This window comes from Mesoplodon bidens (genome assembly GCF_964165515.1).
Source record: "Mesoplodon bidens genome assembly, chromosome: 17".
Taxonomy (NCBI): Eukaryota; Metazoa; Chordata; class Mammalia; order Artiodactyla; family Ziphiidae; genus Mesoplodon; species Mesoplodon bidens.
This window is the reverse complement of record NC_138174.1, coordinates 40,772,308-40,790,018: the sequence shown is the minus strand read 5'-3', so window position 1 is coordinate 40,790,018 and position 17,711 is coordinate 40,772,308. Positions and strand designations below refer to the sequence as shown.

The 17,711-nt window shown below is 34.9% G+C and overlaps 1 protein-coding gene across 1 annotated transcript; it reads right to left on the bottom strand.

Moving 5' to 3' along the window:
* Positions 1 to 11,294: 11,294 nt before the first annotated feature.
* LOC308605094 (protein SET-like) lies at positions 11,295 to 12,170 on the bottom strand (the record flags this gene model as incomplete). Its single annotated transcript, XM_081214766.1, has 1 exon — positions 11,295 to 12,170. One exon carries the CDS (start codon positions 12,168 to 12,170, stop codon positions 11,295 to 11,297), a length of 876 nt encoding a protein of 291 aa, XP_081070892.1.
* Between the last annotated feature and the right edge of the window lie 5,541 nt (positions 12,171 to 17,711).

Sequence of the window (17,711 nt, the reverse complement as noted above, 5' to 3'; positions counted from 1 at the left end):
GGTTCTTTAATGTTTAGTGTTCTTATCCCTAAAAAGGTTGTGTATCTCTGAATCCTCTCTCTTTACTCTTCTTGATCCAAATGATTTTTAGCTCCATATGCAATAGGCTCTGTCAGTTCTTCTGACCTTTACATGTGCAGGACTTCACATATGCTGTCATTCCATCTGCCTGGAGAACATATTTTTCTATTCTTTTTTTTTTTTTTTTTTTTTGCGGTACACGGGCCTCTCACTGTTGTGGCCTCTCCCATTGTGGAGCACAGGCTCCGGACATACAGGCTCAGCGGCCATGGCTCACGGCCCCAGCCACTCTGCGGCATGTGGGATCTTCCTGGACTGGGGCACGAACCCGTGTCCCCTGCATCAGCAGGTGGACTCTCAACCACTGCTCCACCAGGGAAGCCCTCTATTCTTTAAAAATCTCAATTTAAATGTCATCTCAAAACAATCTCTCACATACCACCCGCAGACTAATTAGGTTCTTCTCTTAAAACAATTTGGACTTCTCATTCAAATAAGTTATTAGTAGCAATTTACTAATTAGTTGTTCAGTTTTTTTATTCAATATTTGTATAACCTGGTTTATTTTAAACCTTATGAGGGCAGAGTTGTGTCTCTGTGTTCACTGCTATGTGCCCATTTCTAGCAGAGAGAGGTGAGCACTTACTTAGATATTTATGTAAGGGGAGGAGGATACATTAAAAAAAAAGATGGAGAAAACAGGAGAGGAGGAAGAAAGTAATGAATAATAAAAGGAAGCATTTACCATCTTACTGCTTTCAGGAATGGTGGGAGATCATGCTGAAGACTTTAAGTGGGGATGCGTTAAAAATAAAAAGTTAGATTGTTTTGCCATATGGTCCCATAGCACCCCTTTTTATTGCTTTCATTAACAATCATTATATTTGAAATTAATTGTTTGTTGTTCATTTTCTTCAGTGGACTTTAGTTTGTGTAGAAGGGGACAAGCTCTATTTCCTTTCCAAATTTATTCCCAGGACCTAACACCATGTCTGCCAAAAAATTGTGAATGGAATTGATTTATTAACAAAGCATAATTTAGAATCATTTGTCAACTAGTTGATTAAATTGTCTACTTAGAAATTAAATTCTTAGTTAAATATTATTCTTTGACTTCTTAATCAAAATGGTCTCCTGTGTTTTATGAGTTAATTTAGTAAATGATATGTTATTGTATACTCATACATTGTAACTGTTCAGATCATCAAACATAGCCCTTTAGTCCACTATTTATTTGCCTTTCTAACCTTCAGAAAGGAGTATATCTAGAACAGCTTAATCAAGTTTTAGCACAAGAAAATGGGGACTAAATTTGGCATCTTTGTGCATATAAACAAGTAGGTTATTTTAATCTACTATCTCTTCATCTGCCATATAAACTTTGATAAATGGAGCAGTAATTTTCAGACATTGTAACATTCATTATACTTTTTGCTTATCTTCAATATCATTTTTTTTTTCCATTTTCAAGAGCCATTTTCCTTTTGGCAAGGCTGTTTATTTCTCACATAATTCTTTTAAAGTAAATGTCATCTGTGGATATTGCCAGGTAACCTTCAAGCAAGGCTTTTTTACCACAACTTTATTTCGTGGAGTGCCATTTGTGGAAAAGCCATCAGAAAACACTGTCAAAATTGGAAACAAAAGTCACAGTCTGAAAAATCAATAATCTTTCAAATAATCTAAGATTAAATCAAATCAAACTAGCTTTAAGCTTAAACTTTAAAGCCAGTCAAAATTTGGCTCACCTGAGAGGGCCAGTAAACATTACATTCTAGACACTTGTGTTGCAGTAGGAGCCATCCTTTGGGTAATAATTGATTTATCCAACATCTGAATGAAAATTTAGAATCAGCTCATAAAACATAAACAATGAAAAAAAGTCATACCAAACTAACAATTCATCTTAGAACTATGCATTTTTACTAATCAATTTAAATAAAAACTTTGCTTTTAAATTTTGCTTTGCATCTAACAGCAATCGCCTTAATTGTAAAGGGCCAGCCAGAGAGTCTCTGTTTTCTTCACTCAAGAGGAGAATTGTTTTACATGGCATGTAAAAGGACAGAAAGGAAAAACATTACTGGAGATTGAGGACTTGTTCATATGGTCTGGACAATTCTGGAACTAATAAGCTGGGGTTTCTAAATACCCTTTCTCTCTTTTTCAAACTAAATGTATTTTAACAGAATTAAGTGAAATTAAAAAAAAATTGTGTTGACAACATGCCTAGAATAGTTTTTTTTGTTCATATCTGGTCAACTACTTTGATCTGCTTTAAGCAATATAGGGCATTGGTAATTTAATTCCACACCACAATATATTATAAAGAACATATTGTAATTGAGAAGTACTTTGTTTGGTAAAACAATATTTTCTGCAATATGGTATACCACCCTACAACTTGCTTTGTATATATTAATATAATATCAAAAGATACTCATGAATATATGTATGAGAAATATTTTTTATAATAGTCAAATGCCAGCATCTATAATTCTATTACTTTTTTCTTCATAAAACTGACTCTATTAGTATTTTTTCTTCAGTTATTCTCTTCAATTAGGAAATAAACTTGTAGACCAAAAGATGATTTAGTACTAAATGACACTTTCATAGAGTAAGTTTTGTAGAAAGGGACTTACTGTCAAGAAGGACATTATTGTTGTAGCAGACAGAATTATGGCTCCCCAAAGATGTCCTCATCTTAAAACTTGTGAATATGCTGAGTTACTCAGTAAAAGTGATTAAGAATCTAGGGCTTCCCTGGTGGCGCAGTGGTTGAGAGTCCGCCTGCCGATGCGGGGGATACGGGTTCATGCCCCGGTCTGGGAAGATCCCACATGCCGCGGAGCGGCTGGGCCCGTGAGCCATGGCCGGTGGGCCTGAGAGTCCGGAGCCTGTGCTCCACAACGGGAGAGGCCACAACAGTGAGAGGCCCACGTACCGCAAAAAAAAAAAAAAAAAAAAAAAAGAATCTTAGGTGGGGAGAGAATTCTGGGTTATCCAGTTGGGCCCGATTAAATCACAAGAGTCCTTGTCATGGGAGGGCAGGAGTGTCAGAGTCTGAGAAAGAAATGTGAAGGTATTACACTGCTGGCTTTGATGGTGGAGGAAGGGGTCATGAGTCAAGGAATACAGGTGGTTGACCTCTAGAAGCTGGAAAATTCAAGGAAACAAGATTCTTCCCAATGCCCTCAGAAAGAATGCAGCCCTGCTGACAGTTTGATTTGAACTCCGTGAAATCTATTTCAGACTTCTAACCTCTTGCTTTTAAGCCACTAAGTTTGTGGTAATTTGCTACAGCACCAATAGAAAACTAATAAAATTGTCTAATAGAATAAAAGTAATAACAATACAAGCTGCATGCTTGCCATATGGTAGAACTATATTAGGAGATTTCCAGGAAATATCTTACTTCATCTACACAACAATGTTATGAGATACTTATTCTTACTAATTATTATTTCCATTTTACAGATGAGGAAATGTGTCTTATGAGGGAAAAGGGATATCTAAAGCCAGCAAAACTAGTAAGTGGAAGAGGTAGGGTTTGAACACATAATCATCTAATTCTTCTCTGTCAAATAGTATAGTTTGAGAATAAAAGAAAATTAATAGTGGTCTCCTCTAATCCCAAATAAATTTGGCTCTTATATTATTATTTTTTTCTTAAAATATCTCAAATACTAAAAATGTCCCACCAGGAGAAATACATGAGTCACTAAAGGAGAACCAAATATGACCTTCTTTTTATACATTCAACATATCCACACTGAGAAATGTAGGTCACTGTAGGTATTTCAGAACAGCCGTCCCTTCCCTGCCCTTTGGACAGGCACCATGCTGCACCCATCTGATGCTGCACCCCTGGCTGCAGTTTGTTGGTTGGTCCAGAACTGGGCAGCTGTATCACATTTATTCATTCCCCTTCCTGAGAATTCAAGTTGGTATTGCAAAAGATGTACTTCATCTCTCCTGGGCTGAATGCTCCTGTTACATGGATAATCAGGAGCACTCAGCAACAGTATGTTTCATCACAAAAACTAGAGAGATAAACAAAGCTGTTCTGCAAAGAGAAAATAATTAGTTATAAATGTAGATAAGCAGTGTTGACAGATACAGAGAGAACATTGAAATTTTGTCAGGCCCTGGTTCTAGTATATTATTAAATGCAAAGTAATACTATATATTTGTCCGTCCCCTTAGGTTCTTTGAGATGCCCTCATGACCTTATGACAAATTTTTACTTAAGTTAGCCTCAGTGGACTTATATTTCTTGCAAGATGATCAGGTTTGTATCAAATATTGTGACAGACCCTAGACATAATGGTTCACCATCCCTTTCTTTAGAGAACTTATGTTCTGATGCAGTTGTGGAATGTATGAGTATATGTTAGGCCACCAGTAATAAACCCTGAAATTATCCAAAAATATCAACATTTAGTTCTTGGCAATTGTTATTTTTCTGTCTTACCTTCTTGAAGGCTGCCATTCAGGATAAGATTCTAATATTAAACATATTAAAACCTCCTATTCTGTGCCTTAAATTATTCCCCATGTAATATAGTCAATCATACTCACTCATTAGTTTTCCAATTATGTTTCCCATATTTGATTAATTTCCTCATTAATGTAATAATTGGTGATTATAAAAATTAATTTTCTTCCCTCGTTACTGTGACACATAATTCCTGCTGCTTCCATATCATTATCATCTTCCTGTTCAACCTCTAATCAATTTACCTTGAAAATAGGTGGCCTAGAAATACTGACTTCATATACTTTAAAAAAGCCACAGGTAAGTTATCAATTTGTTCCATTTTAGATGATTGTGTTATGGTCAACATGACACCTCAGTGTTTCCTCCTCTAGCTTCATGTTTTAGATGTAACCTACCCACCAAGAAGGAGGGTTACATTTTGAAACAGATTTCCAAATTTACTCTTAGAAATATTTTTAAAGCTCACAACATTCTTCTTACTCTAAACCCAAGATTTCTTCCCCTGTAGACTATTGATGAAATTCTCTCCCTTAGATTGTCACTTTCTGCTGGCCATGACATGGTTCCTATCAGCATTTCACACACTTTCCTGCAAAGTTTATGTAAACATGTTTAAAAACTGTTGAGTGGGCTTCTCTGGTGGCGCAGTGGTTGAGAGTCCGCCTGCCGATGCAGGGGACACGGGTTCGTGCCCCGGTCCGGGAAGATCCCACATGCCACAGAGCAGGTGGGCCCGTGATCCATGGCCGCTGAGCCTGCGTGTCTGGAGCCTGTGCTCCGCAACGGGAGAGGCCACAACAGTGAGAGGCCCGCGTACCGCAAAGAGAAAAAAAAAAAATTGTTGAGTGGCGTCTTCCCACCTCTGGGTGTTACTTGTTACCTCCTATCCTTCTGCACCCGTTGCACGTTATCCTTCTTTTTTTAAGTGCATCCCTTGCTGTTTTGTGTCCAAGCCATTTACTGTAATGTCTTTTTCCCCAAATGATTGTGCAATTTTGGCCAGCAGATGTTGCTTTTATTTGTTAATAAAGTCTACCATTACACAATCTTTAAAGCAGTAGGTGAGTAATAATTATTCTAACAGTACATTTTTTTTCTTTCCTAAGGCTCTGCCACTTTTCCAGTTTACTCCATCTTCCCACCTTTCATTTTATCTGGCCTTTTCCTTCCCCTCCCTCTCATCTGCTTTTACATCACCTTGCTAGCTACTTACCAATATAGCTATATAAAACATTATATGACTCTAGAAATTACTCTATAGTAACTTATATTTCTCTTTTTAGAAAAACAAGCACAAGCTGAATCTCTTCTGGGGCTCAGTTACAGAAATATGTCCTGGGTACAAGTAAATAATCTCATTTTTAAAAGAACACTTCATTATAATTTACAAGAAAGCAATATGGTCTCCATTTTCTCAGTCGTTTTAAGTTCAACAACATTTCATGTTTGCTTCTCTGCACAGTTTATTTCCTAATACACATTGGAATATAATTAAACATCTGGTTTCATATTTATTATATCTGTATAAATAGCATGTTTTTGGTGTAGTGGCAGATTGGGCAGGGAGAGATTTAATTTATCCCATTTGAGGTCCATTTAACATTGTAAACTGCATTTTATAAAATGGACCAGTCAGAAGACTAGTTTTGTGTAGGCTAAGTAGTCCCTTGGGAGATAATTCAATATACAGAAATTGTTACTTCATTTAACAAGGAAAAGAGAGGTGGAGAGTTAAGTGTCTGTCAGTATTGATCTCCTGGCCATTTTCTGTCCAAGCTCTAACTATATCCATTTCCACAAATTAAGCTTAAACCTGAAGCAAAAGGTCAAATTAATGTGACCATATGCACACTTCATGATGTGGCAATTCACACCTAAGTATATTTTCAACAGAAACACATTCATATGGCAACTAAAAAAGAGTACTAAATGTTCATAGGAACACTATTCAGAGTAGCCTCAACCTTAAAGCTACATAAATATCAATTGAAAGTAAAAATGATGAATAAATTATAGAGTGAAATATTATACAACAATGATAATAAACCAATCACTTTCTATACTTAATAATATGTATCAATTTCAAATCAAGTGCTGAATGAAAGAAGCCACACACAGGAATATATATATCTTGTCTGATTTCCTTTATATCAAGTGAAAAAATAAATATGAAACCAACCTATGCTAGAATCCTGGATAACAATACCCTTAGGGAACTGCATGATGACTTGAAGGTTTAATGGGAAGGGCTTTTGATGTGTTTCAGAAATGCTGATGATTTTCTGTTTCTTGATCTGTAGCAGGCACATTTGCTTGTTACACAGTGTACTCAGGTAGTGAAAATTTATTAAGTTGTAGAATGATGACATATGCATATTTCTATATGGGTATTTTATTTCAATAAAAAGTTTTTAAATATTAGCTAATAATGAGTATCTAAAGATTATATCCAAATGAAATCTTCATGTGGGCTTGTTTTGATTACATGTAATTAAACTATACAACATCTTAAGCTTGTTTCTCTATTTTCAACTCATGCCAAATTTTATAACTATTATCTGTGTCATATCACTTATTTCATGTAATTCTTATAGGTTCCAAGAAAGCCACATGTGTATTTTTTTCAAGAAGATTAAGCAAAATGCCACTATATGCCAAGAGGACTACCTTTTCCTCTGCCTAAAAAGCTCTTACTCATCTTTGAAGACCTAGCTCAGTTTTCACCTCCTCTGTGAAATCTTATCATTTGCACCACAGGAGAGAAGCTGCTCCTTACTTTGTGAGCCACATACAGTGTTACTAACTCTGACAGCTTTTAAGGCATTGTGTTGGGATGACCTCTTCACTGATCTGACTTCTCTACTAGATTGTGAGTTTCTCAAGGGTAAGAACATCCCTTTATGCATTCTAGTTTCACTGGCACTTAAAAAATACACATAAAATATCTAGAAGTAACTTCAACCAAAAAATGTTGGAAACAGTGTAGAAAAGAGGACAAAACTACTCTGAATTAAGTTATATCAACCAGGAACTAAGTACTTGAACCACATGTTGTGTGGTTCTTTTAGAATTACTTTTATTGATTTTTTCATTGTCATCCTATCTAGGAAGCAGTTTTAAGAAACCTGTTGTTGTGCTTTGGAAATAAAAAATACTCTGGCCTCAGCCATAGCAATACTTAGGTTTTCTCTGAAAACGAATATATTTCAATCTTCTGAACATTTTAAATCAAGTTCCTTATAGTTTTCTCTATGCATTTTCAAGTAAAAAGTGTAAATTATAATCCCTCTCTAGCAAATGTACGAGACTTTACTGTAATTGTTTTATCCAAAGGATAGTCCCTTGACTGAATCAGGACATAAAAACCTATTCTGAAGTTAGCTTCACTTCACTCCAGGGAGTAAAGAGCTTTATAATTATCAAATGGTATTAAGGAAGGAAGAGACAGGGGCTCATATTCCTGTAGAAAATGCAGAGATAAAGGGAAAGAGAGAAATAAACCAATAATAATATTAATAGCTAAACTCTATGGATTGTTCCTTCTCTATCATTTTACATTATTGATTTCATTTAGTCTTAATTATAAGACTTAAGATGCATTAATAACAGGCTAATGACCTTTATTTTTCCCATGTAACAAATTAGGAAAAACCTGATGGAATTTAAATATTTTGCTAAAAATTATGAACAGTGAGTAGTAGGGGTGGGTTTAAATTCACCTGAATAACCTAGGGCCTGATTCTTTAATGACCCTACTATATGGCCTTGTTAAAAAACGTTCATAAAGACACGTGAAGTATTGTACATTTGGTTTTTTAGACTGAACATAATTTTTATAATTCCTACTTTTAATGTATTTTATTTCATCCTTGTTGAAAGTATATATGTAAGATATTTCAGAAATTTTCAAGAACTGGAATGGTATGTCATGCATGGATAAATTATGCAATATACACACTAGGAGCAAACAGTCACAAATATGTAGACACTTCTAGACATGCAGATATAATCTTTGATGAATGAGAACTTGAATAAGTGGGTATCATAATAAATATATCTATTATTTCTAAACTTATTTTTAAGTTCAATGTAATTGTAATTAAAATTTTAATAAAAGTTTTGTGTGAGAAGATCTGGAAAGACCAGTCTAAAGTCTGTATAGAAAATATGCCAAAAATGTTTATTAGATTTTATTATTTGTAATTACAGAAAATTAAAATTAAAAAGTAGTGAAAACATTGTATCAAATACCACATTACCAATGATTTTTAAAATGTTAAAGTTTGACAAGTACAAATTGCAGAAATTTTTCTAAATACAAATTTAGTAATACATAACACACTTCACACACAACAGTCTTGTAATTCTTTATTTAATATTAAAAACAAGGAAAAGAATAATTGAGCAAGTTTTCTTCACAGAAATGTACTTCATTATCTACGTGTTATAAAATGAAAAATTGGTATTAGGGTTTCAATATATGAATTCTAAATTTTGGTAGGACACAAACATTCAGTCCACAACAGATGGGAAAGTCGTCAAAGTTGTTAGAATGACATGATCTATTTAGTGGAGCTCTGGACATTGGGAAGAAATGAAAACAAGATACAGTCAGGTCAGGCCAGATTATGGAGGGGTTATGAAACCAAAGAGTGAAAAGTTCCCATGTGGTTCTCAAGGTCTGAGTGGGCTACCTCTTACATGGGAGAGTATCCATAAGCTTTAGATTTTTCTAGTGGGATCAGTGATGGTCCCTGAGAGGGAAGGGATAGAGGCAAGTGATTTGACTAGAAAATCTAGAGGCAAAAACTGTGTCAAAAGCCCCAGTCAGGTATATTTGATCAGTTGTAAAAATGGGCCACCTTCTTAAACATTATTGAGTTACATAAATCTTTTCTATTTTAGGCCAAATTATACTTCAAATAGTTAATATGTATTTATTCACCAGGCACTGAACCCAGCAGATACATTATTAATTTTTTTTTTTACTTTGTAATTTTTAAAATCTTTATGTTCTTTTATTGGAGCAAGATTCCTGACTGCTATACAGTGGTGTATTTACTACAGAGACCTGTGCAGAAATTACATACTATCCAGCTTGACAGGTTTTCATTACACTTTGCCTATTGATGGAATAGTTTCATTTAGAAAGTTTTTGTACATCAAAAATATTTGAATTTAACCAGGCTGTCCATTAATTAATCTCTGAAAAATTTAAGTGGCATTTAACTTTAGCTACTATATTTTTAAAACATTTAAAATCGTACATATTAGGTAGCTTCTTAAAATGTTACTTATGCCCAATTGCATTTAGCAAATAGAACAGAGTCCATCATCTCATCCAGATCCACACAGACAGGTCTCATTTGAGAGCTATATGCTAAAGAGCTGGTATGTTGAGACAAAAGTACTCCTAACCTGAGTTTCTTAACCGCCAATACGGACTTCTTACTCTGAAAGCCTGTCTACTTGGCCACCTCGACAACATCTAACAATTGTCCTGTTTTGTGTTGACTCGACAGTGGAACACCAGGTCTGTCTGATGGTGGTGGCAGGCACTATTATTATATCCAGGTAAATAAAAGCCCATATTTTGAAATGCCAATTTGAGATATAAATCAAGGGTACAACATATTCAGAACAGAGTCTTCAGCAATCTGGAATCCTGAATGTTGTGAAAAATTTCAGAAACTGATGGCAAATTGTACCCATGATGGGTATCCAGCTATGGAAACATTAATACATTGATTCAAATTCCTTTACTCAATCAATATAGCCCTGGGGTCATCCTGCAATTGTGTATCAAAAAATATGAAGTTAGGGTGACAAAGTTTGACAATAATTTTATACAAGTCAAATTTGGAAAGTCATATTAAGAATATCCATTGTGAGAGAAAAACATCAAATCCTTTGTGTACACGTTTAGTTTGACTGTAACAAAGCAACGTGTACAATATTAACATTTAAAACTGAGCATCATCTTTCTTTCCAGTGAAATGAAAAGAAAAAATTTAAAAATAAACAGGAACAAATTTACAATAAAGAATGTCAATTGCAACTGAGATCCTATGGGTTCTACTGATTCTCTCATCAAGTGGCGGGGCTCAAGTCATCATTAGGAGATAATTTGGTTTTAAATGTGTCATCTTAAACTGCAAGGATGTCTGTTAAACATCACAATTAAGACATGCCAAAGGAGAAGCCATATTGTCAAAATGCCCACTTAACGCGCCCAAGTATCTCAAACCAACCCTTTGCTGACCTTCTATAACCCCATTTTTTTAAGTTTTTTATTTCCATTTTTTCAACAAGAGAAAGTAAACAGATACATGTGGGTAAATGCTAACTGGCCATATTCACATAGAGACACAGTGTAATCTCTGAGCCCGTTATACAGAGAATGGAGGAAAAAAGCTAGACTTCTATGCACTACTTCACAGGGGCCTAGCACCCTCCAGCTTCCAGCAGAGCTAAGGGAGTAGGAGGTTTTTTTTTTTCCCACGGAGCATGGTGGTGTTGATTCCATAAAGTTTTGCTGAGACAGGAAGGGATAAAAATGAATTTGGAATAGAAAAAACATAGAGATTCTTTTCCCACTGAGTTCTGCTCAAGGTATTCCCCCCAAAATAAGTTGAGAACCATGGTATAAAGGAGAAAATAGACCTCAAAACAGGATGACTAAAAACAAGAGGACAAAAAAAAAATTGCAACTTGCTCCCAGGGACTAGAGAAAATTTAAAAAGGAAGGTTGGAATCCATCAGTGTTCTATTAGTCATCTTCTCCTTCATCTTCCTCTCCTTTCTCCTCCTCCTCATAATCTTCATCTTCTTCACCTTTATCCTCATGCCTTTCTTCACCAATATCTTCCAATCCTTCTTCTTCTTTAACATCATCATCATCTTCTTCTTCCCCCTCCTCATCATCCACGTCAGGAACCAAGTAGTACTGTAATGGATTTGGCCAAATATCTTCTTTGATTACCTCTCCTAACTCATCTGCAGCTGCAACAGAATGATCAGGAAACCAGGTGAAGAAGCTCTCTGGTTCCTCATGCTGTGTCTTCCTGCTGGCTTTATTCTGCGTTTGGCTTGAACTTTTCATCAGATCCTTTCTGGATTTCAATTTGATTTCAGTGCACTTTGAAGATGAATCACCACTCTCATTCAGATGAAATTCTTTGGAGAGAACTTTATTTTCAAAGTAAGGGTTTTCATTAAAACAAAAATCTATTCCATAACCTGATTTAATATTTTCAAATTCTGTTACTTCAACTCTTATCAAATAATGCAGTGTCTCTTCACCCTCCTGCACAAACAGTACAGACAATTGTGGATGGTTGACAAATGTTGTTACACCAAAATTTTGGATTTTGGCAGTCAATTCCGACCTCTTCTGAAAAAATGGTTGGCGGAGTTTGTTATTTTTCTGTTCTACTTTCAAAATCTTCTTGCTGGCTTGTTCATTACATCTGTCTATTTCATTTTGTACTTTATCAATATGTTCAATTTCTTCTTGCTGTTCATTTTCTTCCTTCGGCAAGTTTGGAGAAGCAGATGTTTCCTCTGCCCTGGAGGCGGGACTCAGTCTCACTTTATTTGGTTTCTTCGCTTGAAGTGAAAGTGAAGACTGGTGTTTGGGAGCCATACTGTGGGAAAAAAACAAGAATCCACCCAGAGGAAGACACAAACACAAAGAGCCCTGAAAACTCACGTTATTTCATTTTAATTCTCATAGATATACTTTGACACAGCCACACATTTTTCTCTCCATGTTAATTAACAGACAGGCAGGTAATGTTTAGAGACCCTGAAGAACTAAACCACATCTCACAGAGTCAAAACCAAGCTGTCAATTCAGGTCTGTCTGGCTCCAAAATCCACCACAAGCATGTCTGCTTGATCCACAAAAGAAATTAGGACACAGGTGAAGTTTGAGTGGAGCCAAAACAATGAAACTACTTAAAGACCTTTGTCAGAGAATTATGATAATAAAATTATTATTTTAGGAAAATTAATCTGATAAGAGCCAGTCAAACAGATTAAAATCGAGTGACAGATTAGAGGTTAGAAGAGCAACTATAAAATAACTAGAGTATTTCAATTGTGACATAATGAAAATCTGAATTAATCTGGCAATGGCAAAAAAGGGACAACTTTGTAACATTAATTAACAGAATAGATAACTGATTGGATGTGAGGAACAAAAGATAAGAGAAAGTTAATGATGATTGATATATGAAAAGTAATATTTTGACATATGATATATATTTTCAAAGTCAGATATATTATTTGACCTGTTTTAATACCAATATTGTCTAAGGTCAACATATTTCATTATGTTTACATGTATAACCTTATTAGACCTTATTGTAGTCTTGAAAAGTTAGTGGAAAAAATATGTGCCATGCGTTTTTAAAACTGGACAAGGCTGGGTGAGCTTTTGATATGAGCAAACAAACATAAGATAGAGGTCAGCAGTCAATGCATTCCTAATGTAGTCTACACTATAGTTATCCAAATGTATTTTTGAGTTCCCCATACTTGTATGGTGTTAGTGTTGGTATTAGCATATGCTGACATGTAATTTTAGTTAATTTAGTGTGAATTTTTATTTCTGAATAAAGTAGATATCATTTGATCTTATAAGATTCTAAGAAGTAAATGGATCTTTGAAAATATTTTTCTTTATCGCTATTCTACAAGGCAAGTAGCTGTACATTACGAAGAATGTATCATTTTGTTTATTTTGAGGATTATTTCATATCTTCTGCTCTTTCTCAGAAAATAAATCATTTGGTCCTTTGAATTTATGCCAGCTAACACAAATGCTTAATTCAAATTGAGATAGAAACCAATTATATTAGGAGAGGATCATCAACAATTGTAGCATTCCAGGAATTTTGGCCCTGGCAGGGAGGAGTATGAGGTAAAGAATAGCATTAGAAGGCCCATGAGGAGTCTTTATTTCAATAATTCAATGATTATCTGAATTTGGAGACATTCTTAACTCTCTGAAATAAGTGAATTCAATACAAACACAAGGCATGTTATTTTCTTTCTAGATAGCTTAACAACATCATTAAAGCATGTAAATATTATATTTCCCACAAAACACTAGGAAGCATAAACTAAATCCCTGTAATCCCGCTGCTCCTAGTAAGCTAAAATGTATTACATATTTACAGTAAGCATTGTGTAATCTTAACTTTTAACTATTTTTTCATTCAATTCTCACAGCATCAGGTGCTATTTACACCCTTTATGTGTTTACAAACACATAAAGTGAGAGGAAAAGAGTTTTATGTTTGCCTTGGTCACCCATTTATTTTTCTTTTTACCTCCAAAATTGCTTCTTAACAAAGTATGAGGAAAGGTTCTTAGCTGGTAGACCCTATGATTTATCAGAATCAGTCATGAGTTGTCCATTCAAACAAGATACTTACATAAGCAAATATCTCATTCCACCTTATCTAAACAGATAAGTTGCTTTGACCCAACCACAAACACTTATATATTTCCAAACAGCGTTTTGGAAAGCAGAATTTCCAGAGATTTATAAGATTGTAACTATCAGAATCAGAATGATCTTTTCTTTTATTTTATTACTTTCAACCATCACCTTGCATACATTAAAATTCATTGACTGAGCTGGTAGGGATCTGCATGTGCATTTCACCTTAGTATCAATTGACTTGGTGTTAACTGAAGTGCTCTGGCATCCTTGGCCACAGAATTTTGAATCGGATTTTGGTGGGTGAAATAACAGAAGAAACAAAAACAACAACAAAAAAACCCATGAACAACAAACCTATAAACTACACTATGTAGTATGGGAATGAACTGTTTAGTATAGAAATTAAAGGCTAACAGGAAGAGTTGGGATTGCAAAAGTCAAGGACACCATTAAGTCATTGCCAAGAGTCAGAAAAGCTGCCACAGAAGGTCAAGGAAGTGTACATAGCAGAACTCAGCCTGCACAGCTTTCAGGTGGATTCTCCTCACAGACATGCAGGAAAGAGGTGAAATCTCAGAATTTCATCATTTCATTCTCATCATTTGTTTTGTTCCAAAAGTCATGAGGTAGATGGTTCTCAGGTGCTTACTGGGAAGCCATAATGAATCTGACATCTCCCCAGGAATCTTTCTGCAAATGACTTTAGAAGAAAATGATTTCTCCCCTTCAACCTTCACTATTTTAAACAAGTATCTCAAAGTCTATTCTGGAACTATACAGAAAAGTGCATTCTGGGAAATGTAGTCTCCCGCTTCTCCTCAGCAATGTGCAAAGCCAGGCTTAGAAGGAGGCAGTGGTGATGGCAAGTTGCCAACAGGTAATCCAAATGAGGAGACACAAAATCCCTTAAGCCATGTGTCTCTCTCCCCTTTGATTTTTCAAATCTGTCATAGCTCAGTCACAACATCCTTTTGATATCTTCTAATTTAAATACTGAAATATAGAGTTACCCATTATTAGCATACCTTATGTTAGGTTATTGGGGACTGGAAGAAAATAAAATATATATATATATATATATATATATATATATATATATACACACACATATATGTTAAGTTTTAAACAATTATTTTATTAGAATAAGGTATAATTGTATAATTGTTTAAAACATAACATTATATATATATATATATATATATATATATATATATATATATATATATATATAATATTTTGATTTTCTTCCAGTCCCCAATAACCTAGCATAAGGTATGCTAATAATGGGTAACTCTATATTTCAATATTTAAATTAGAAGATATCAAAAGGATGTTGTGACTGAGCTATGACAGATTTGAAAAATCAAAGGGGAGAGACACATGGCTTAAGGGATTTTGTGTCTCCATATATATATATATATATATATATATATATATATATATATATATATGTATATATATATATATCAAAATATATATACAAATATATACATATCAAAGCAAAGAAGAAAAAGTGCATTATTTCTACAGTCTTCATTTCTTTAATTATTATGTGATCAGAGTTGTTATTTATAACTTCCTTTCTCCCTGTCTTTCTATATACTCTTTGTTCTCAGCCAGAACTTCAACTGGCCATGGTTATTTATCTGAAGGGAGAGGGGAGGTCGCCCAAATCATTATTTCTGAAGAGTCTGTGCCATTAACAATCTTGCTTTTATGTGATTGTTGCTGCAGTTTCATATTTACATTTACCAGTGGATTTGGGAGTACTAGGAAACACCATTGGCTCCAGACATATTCATCTTTGACCTCATTTTATATTGGCAGGCCTATCTCCTGGATCATCAGGACCTATCATATCAACCAGTACATAAATCCTTTATCTGTCTATTGGTTCTAAAATAGCCAATGGGCAACCTCCTTTCAATTCAATGGAACTATTGTTGGGTTCTCTGGTTGGAGCATTCCTCCTCTGGGAATCAGAAAGGCATATATTTGCAGGGATGGGAGGCAAGCATTTTGCACTGAATTATTTTAGTAATAGTGACCAAAGTCACTCTCATTTCCACACCTTGGCTCCTAGACTTATGTATTCTGGCTACAGGAGAAACAATACCATATACTAATCGTTAATTCAGAACATATTGCAGCTTGAACACTCAACTTAACAGATGTTGTCACAAAGCCAGCACTATAATTACATTTCTAATAGCCATTTCATTGTTCTATTAAGTCAGCTGTAGGATAACAGATTTATAACAACAAGAATGAGTTTGATGGACACAAGCACATTGTCAAAATTCACTCACTTTCAGTGAATTCCCTGATCAGAGAATACTTTGCATGTGTTCTGTGATGTTAAAGATGTCACTCTATAAGTCCACTGATGGTCTACTGGAAGAAGCACTGAAGATTGTGAAGAGAAAATAAATGTCTCCCAGGAAAGGGAAATCATTACTCCTGCCATGAAAGATTCAGTCCATTGTAAACATCCTCTCTTGTGGCTGGCATATCCTCCAAGAGAGTGTATAATTCCTTCACTCAGCAATTTTGTAGTTCAGCCTTAGTGAGTGAACCCCAAGCTGGGTAGCTCATTCCTATGGAGTTTCTGGGCAAACAATCTAGCTGACATCCAAAGAACAGTCATTTTGTCCAACAAATTATTGAGAACTTTCTCTATAGAACTTTCTCTATAGTGGGTGCCATTTGGTGAGCATTCTTAGTGAAAACAAATATTTTGACACCCTGTTACAATTCTGAGAGGTGTATCTACCTAATTTTTCATCAGATTCTCTTATCATTCATTTTAAATCTTGTTTCTTTCAAGTTCTTAACCACTGTTCTTCAGGTTCCCCCCTGAGAGGTGCTGTGATATTGTACTGTCATTTTCAGAAAGTGCCAGCAAATTGTGAAGAACTATTTGTAATCCAGGTTTCATTTTTCTTTTGTTTCTTCCTCTCCACTCCCCCATCAACAGGTTACAGGGAGATCTCTTTGAGATTGTAGCTGAGGGTGGAGAGAGTGGGCAATGAAGGGGAACTACAAGTCATGGGAGTCTAAGTCACTTGCTCCTACAATTTACATGTGCTTTCAGCACTGATCTTATATATCACTTCCACTTGATGATAATTACTCTGCACTTCCAATGCCGTGGCTTAAAGGGTGACATAACACTAAGTTCATTGTGAGTAACTCAGTTTGCATTGTAATGTAGTACTCCTGATTAAATATTAAATCTCTACCAGGGCTCAGTAGTACCAGGAACTATTTTGCAAAAAGATAAAAGATGTCTCTAGAAAATATCATGAATTTGACCCAGATCCTAAGGTTCTGCACTTGACCTTGTGTTCTGCAATCTTATTAAACTCAGTCATTAATTTTAGTACATTGTTGGTAGATTTTTTGAGATTTTCTAATTAGATAATAATTTTCCTCTTAAATAGCTTACTTATTTTATAGAACATAAAAGGAAAACTACTCTTTTATATAAACTCACCTATTTACAATTTTTGTTGCTCCTCTTTTGTTCCTGAAGAACCTAGCTTCCCTCTGCTATCATTTTCCTCCAACTTGAAGAACTTCTTTCCTGTGATATCTTTAACATCAAAGAACACATGCAACATATTCTCTGATCAGGGAATTCACTGAAAGTGAGTGAATTTTGGCAATGTGGTTGTGTCCATCAAACTCACTCTTGTTGTTATAAATCTGTTATCCTACAGTTGACCTAAT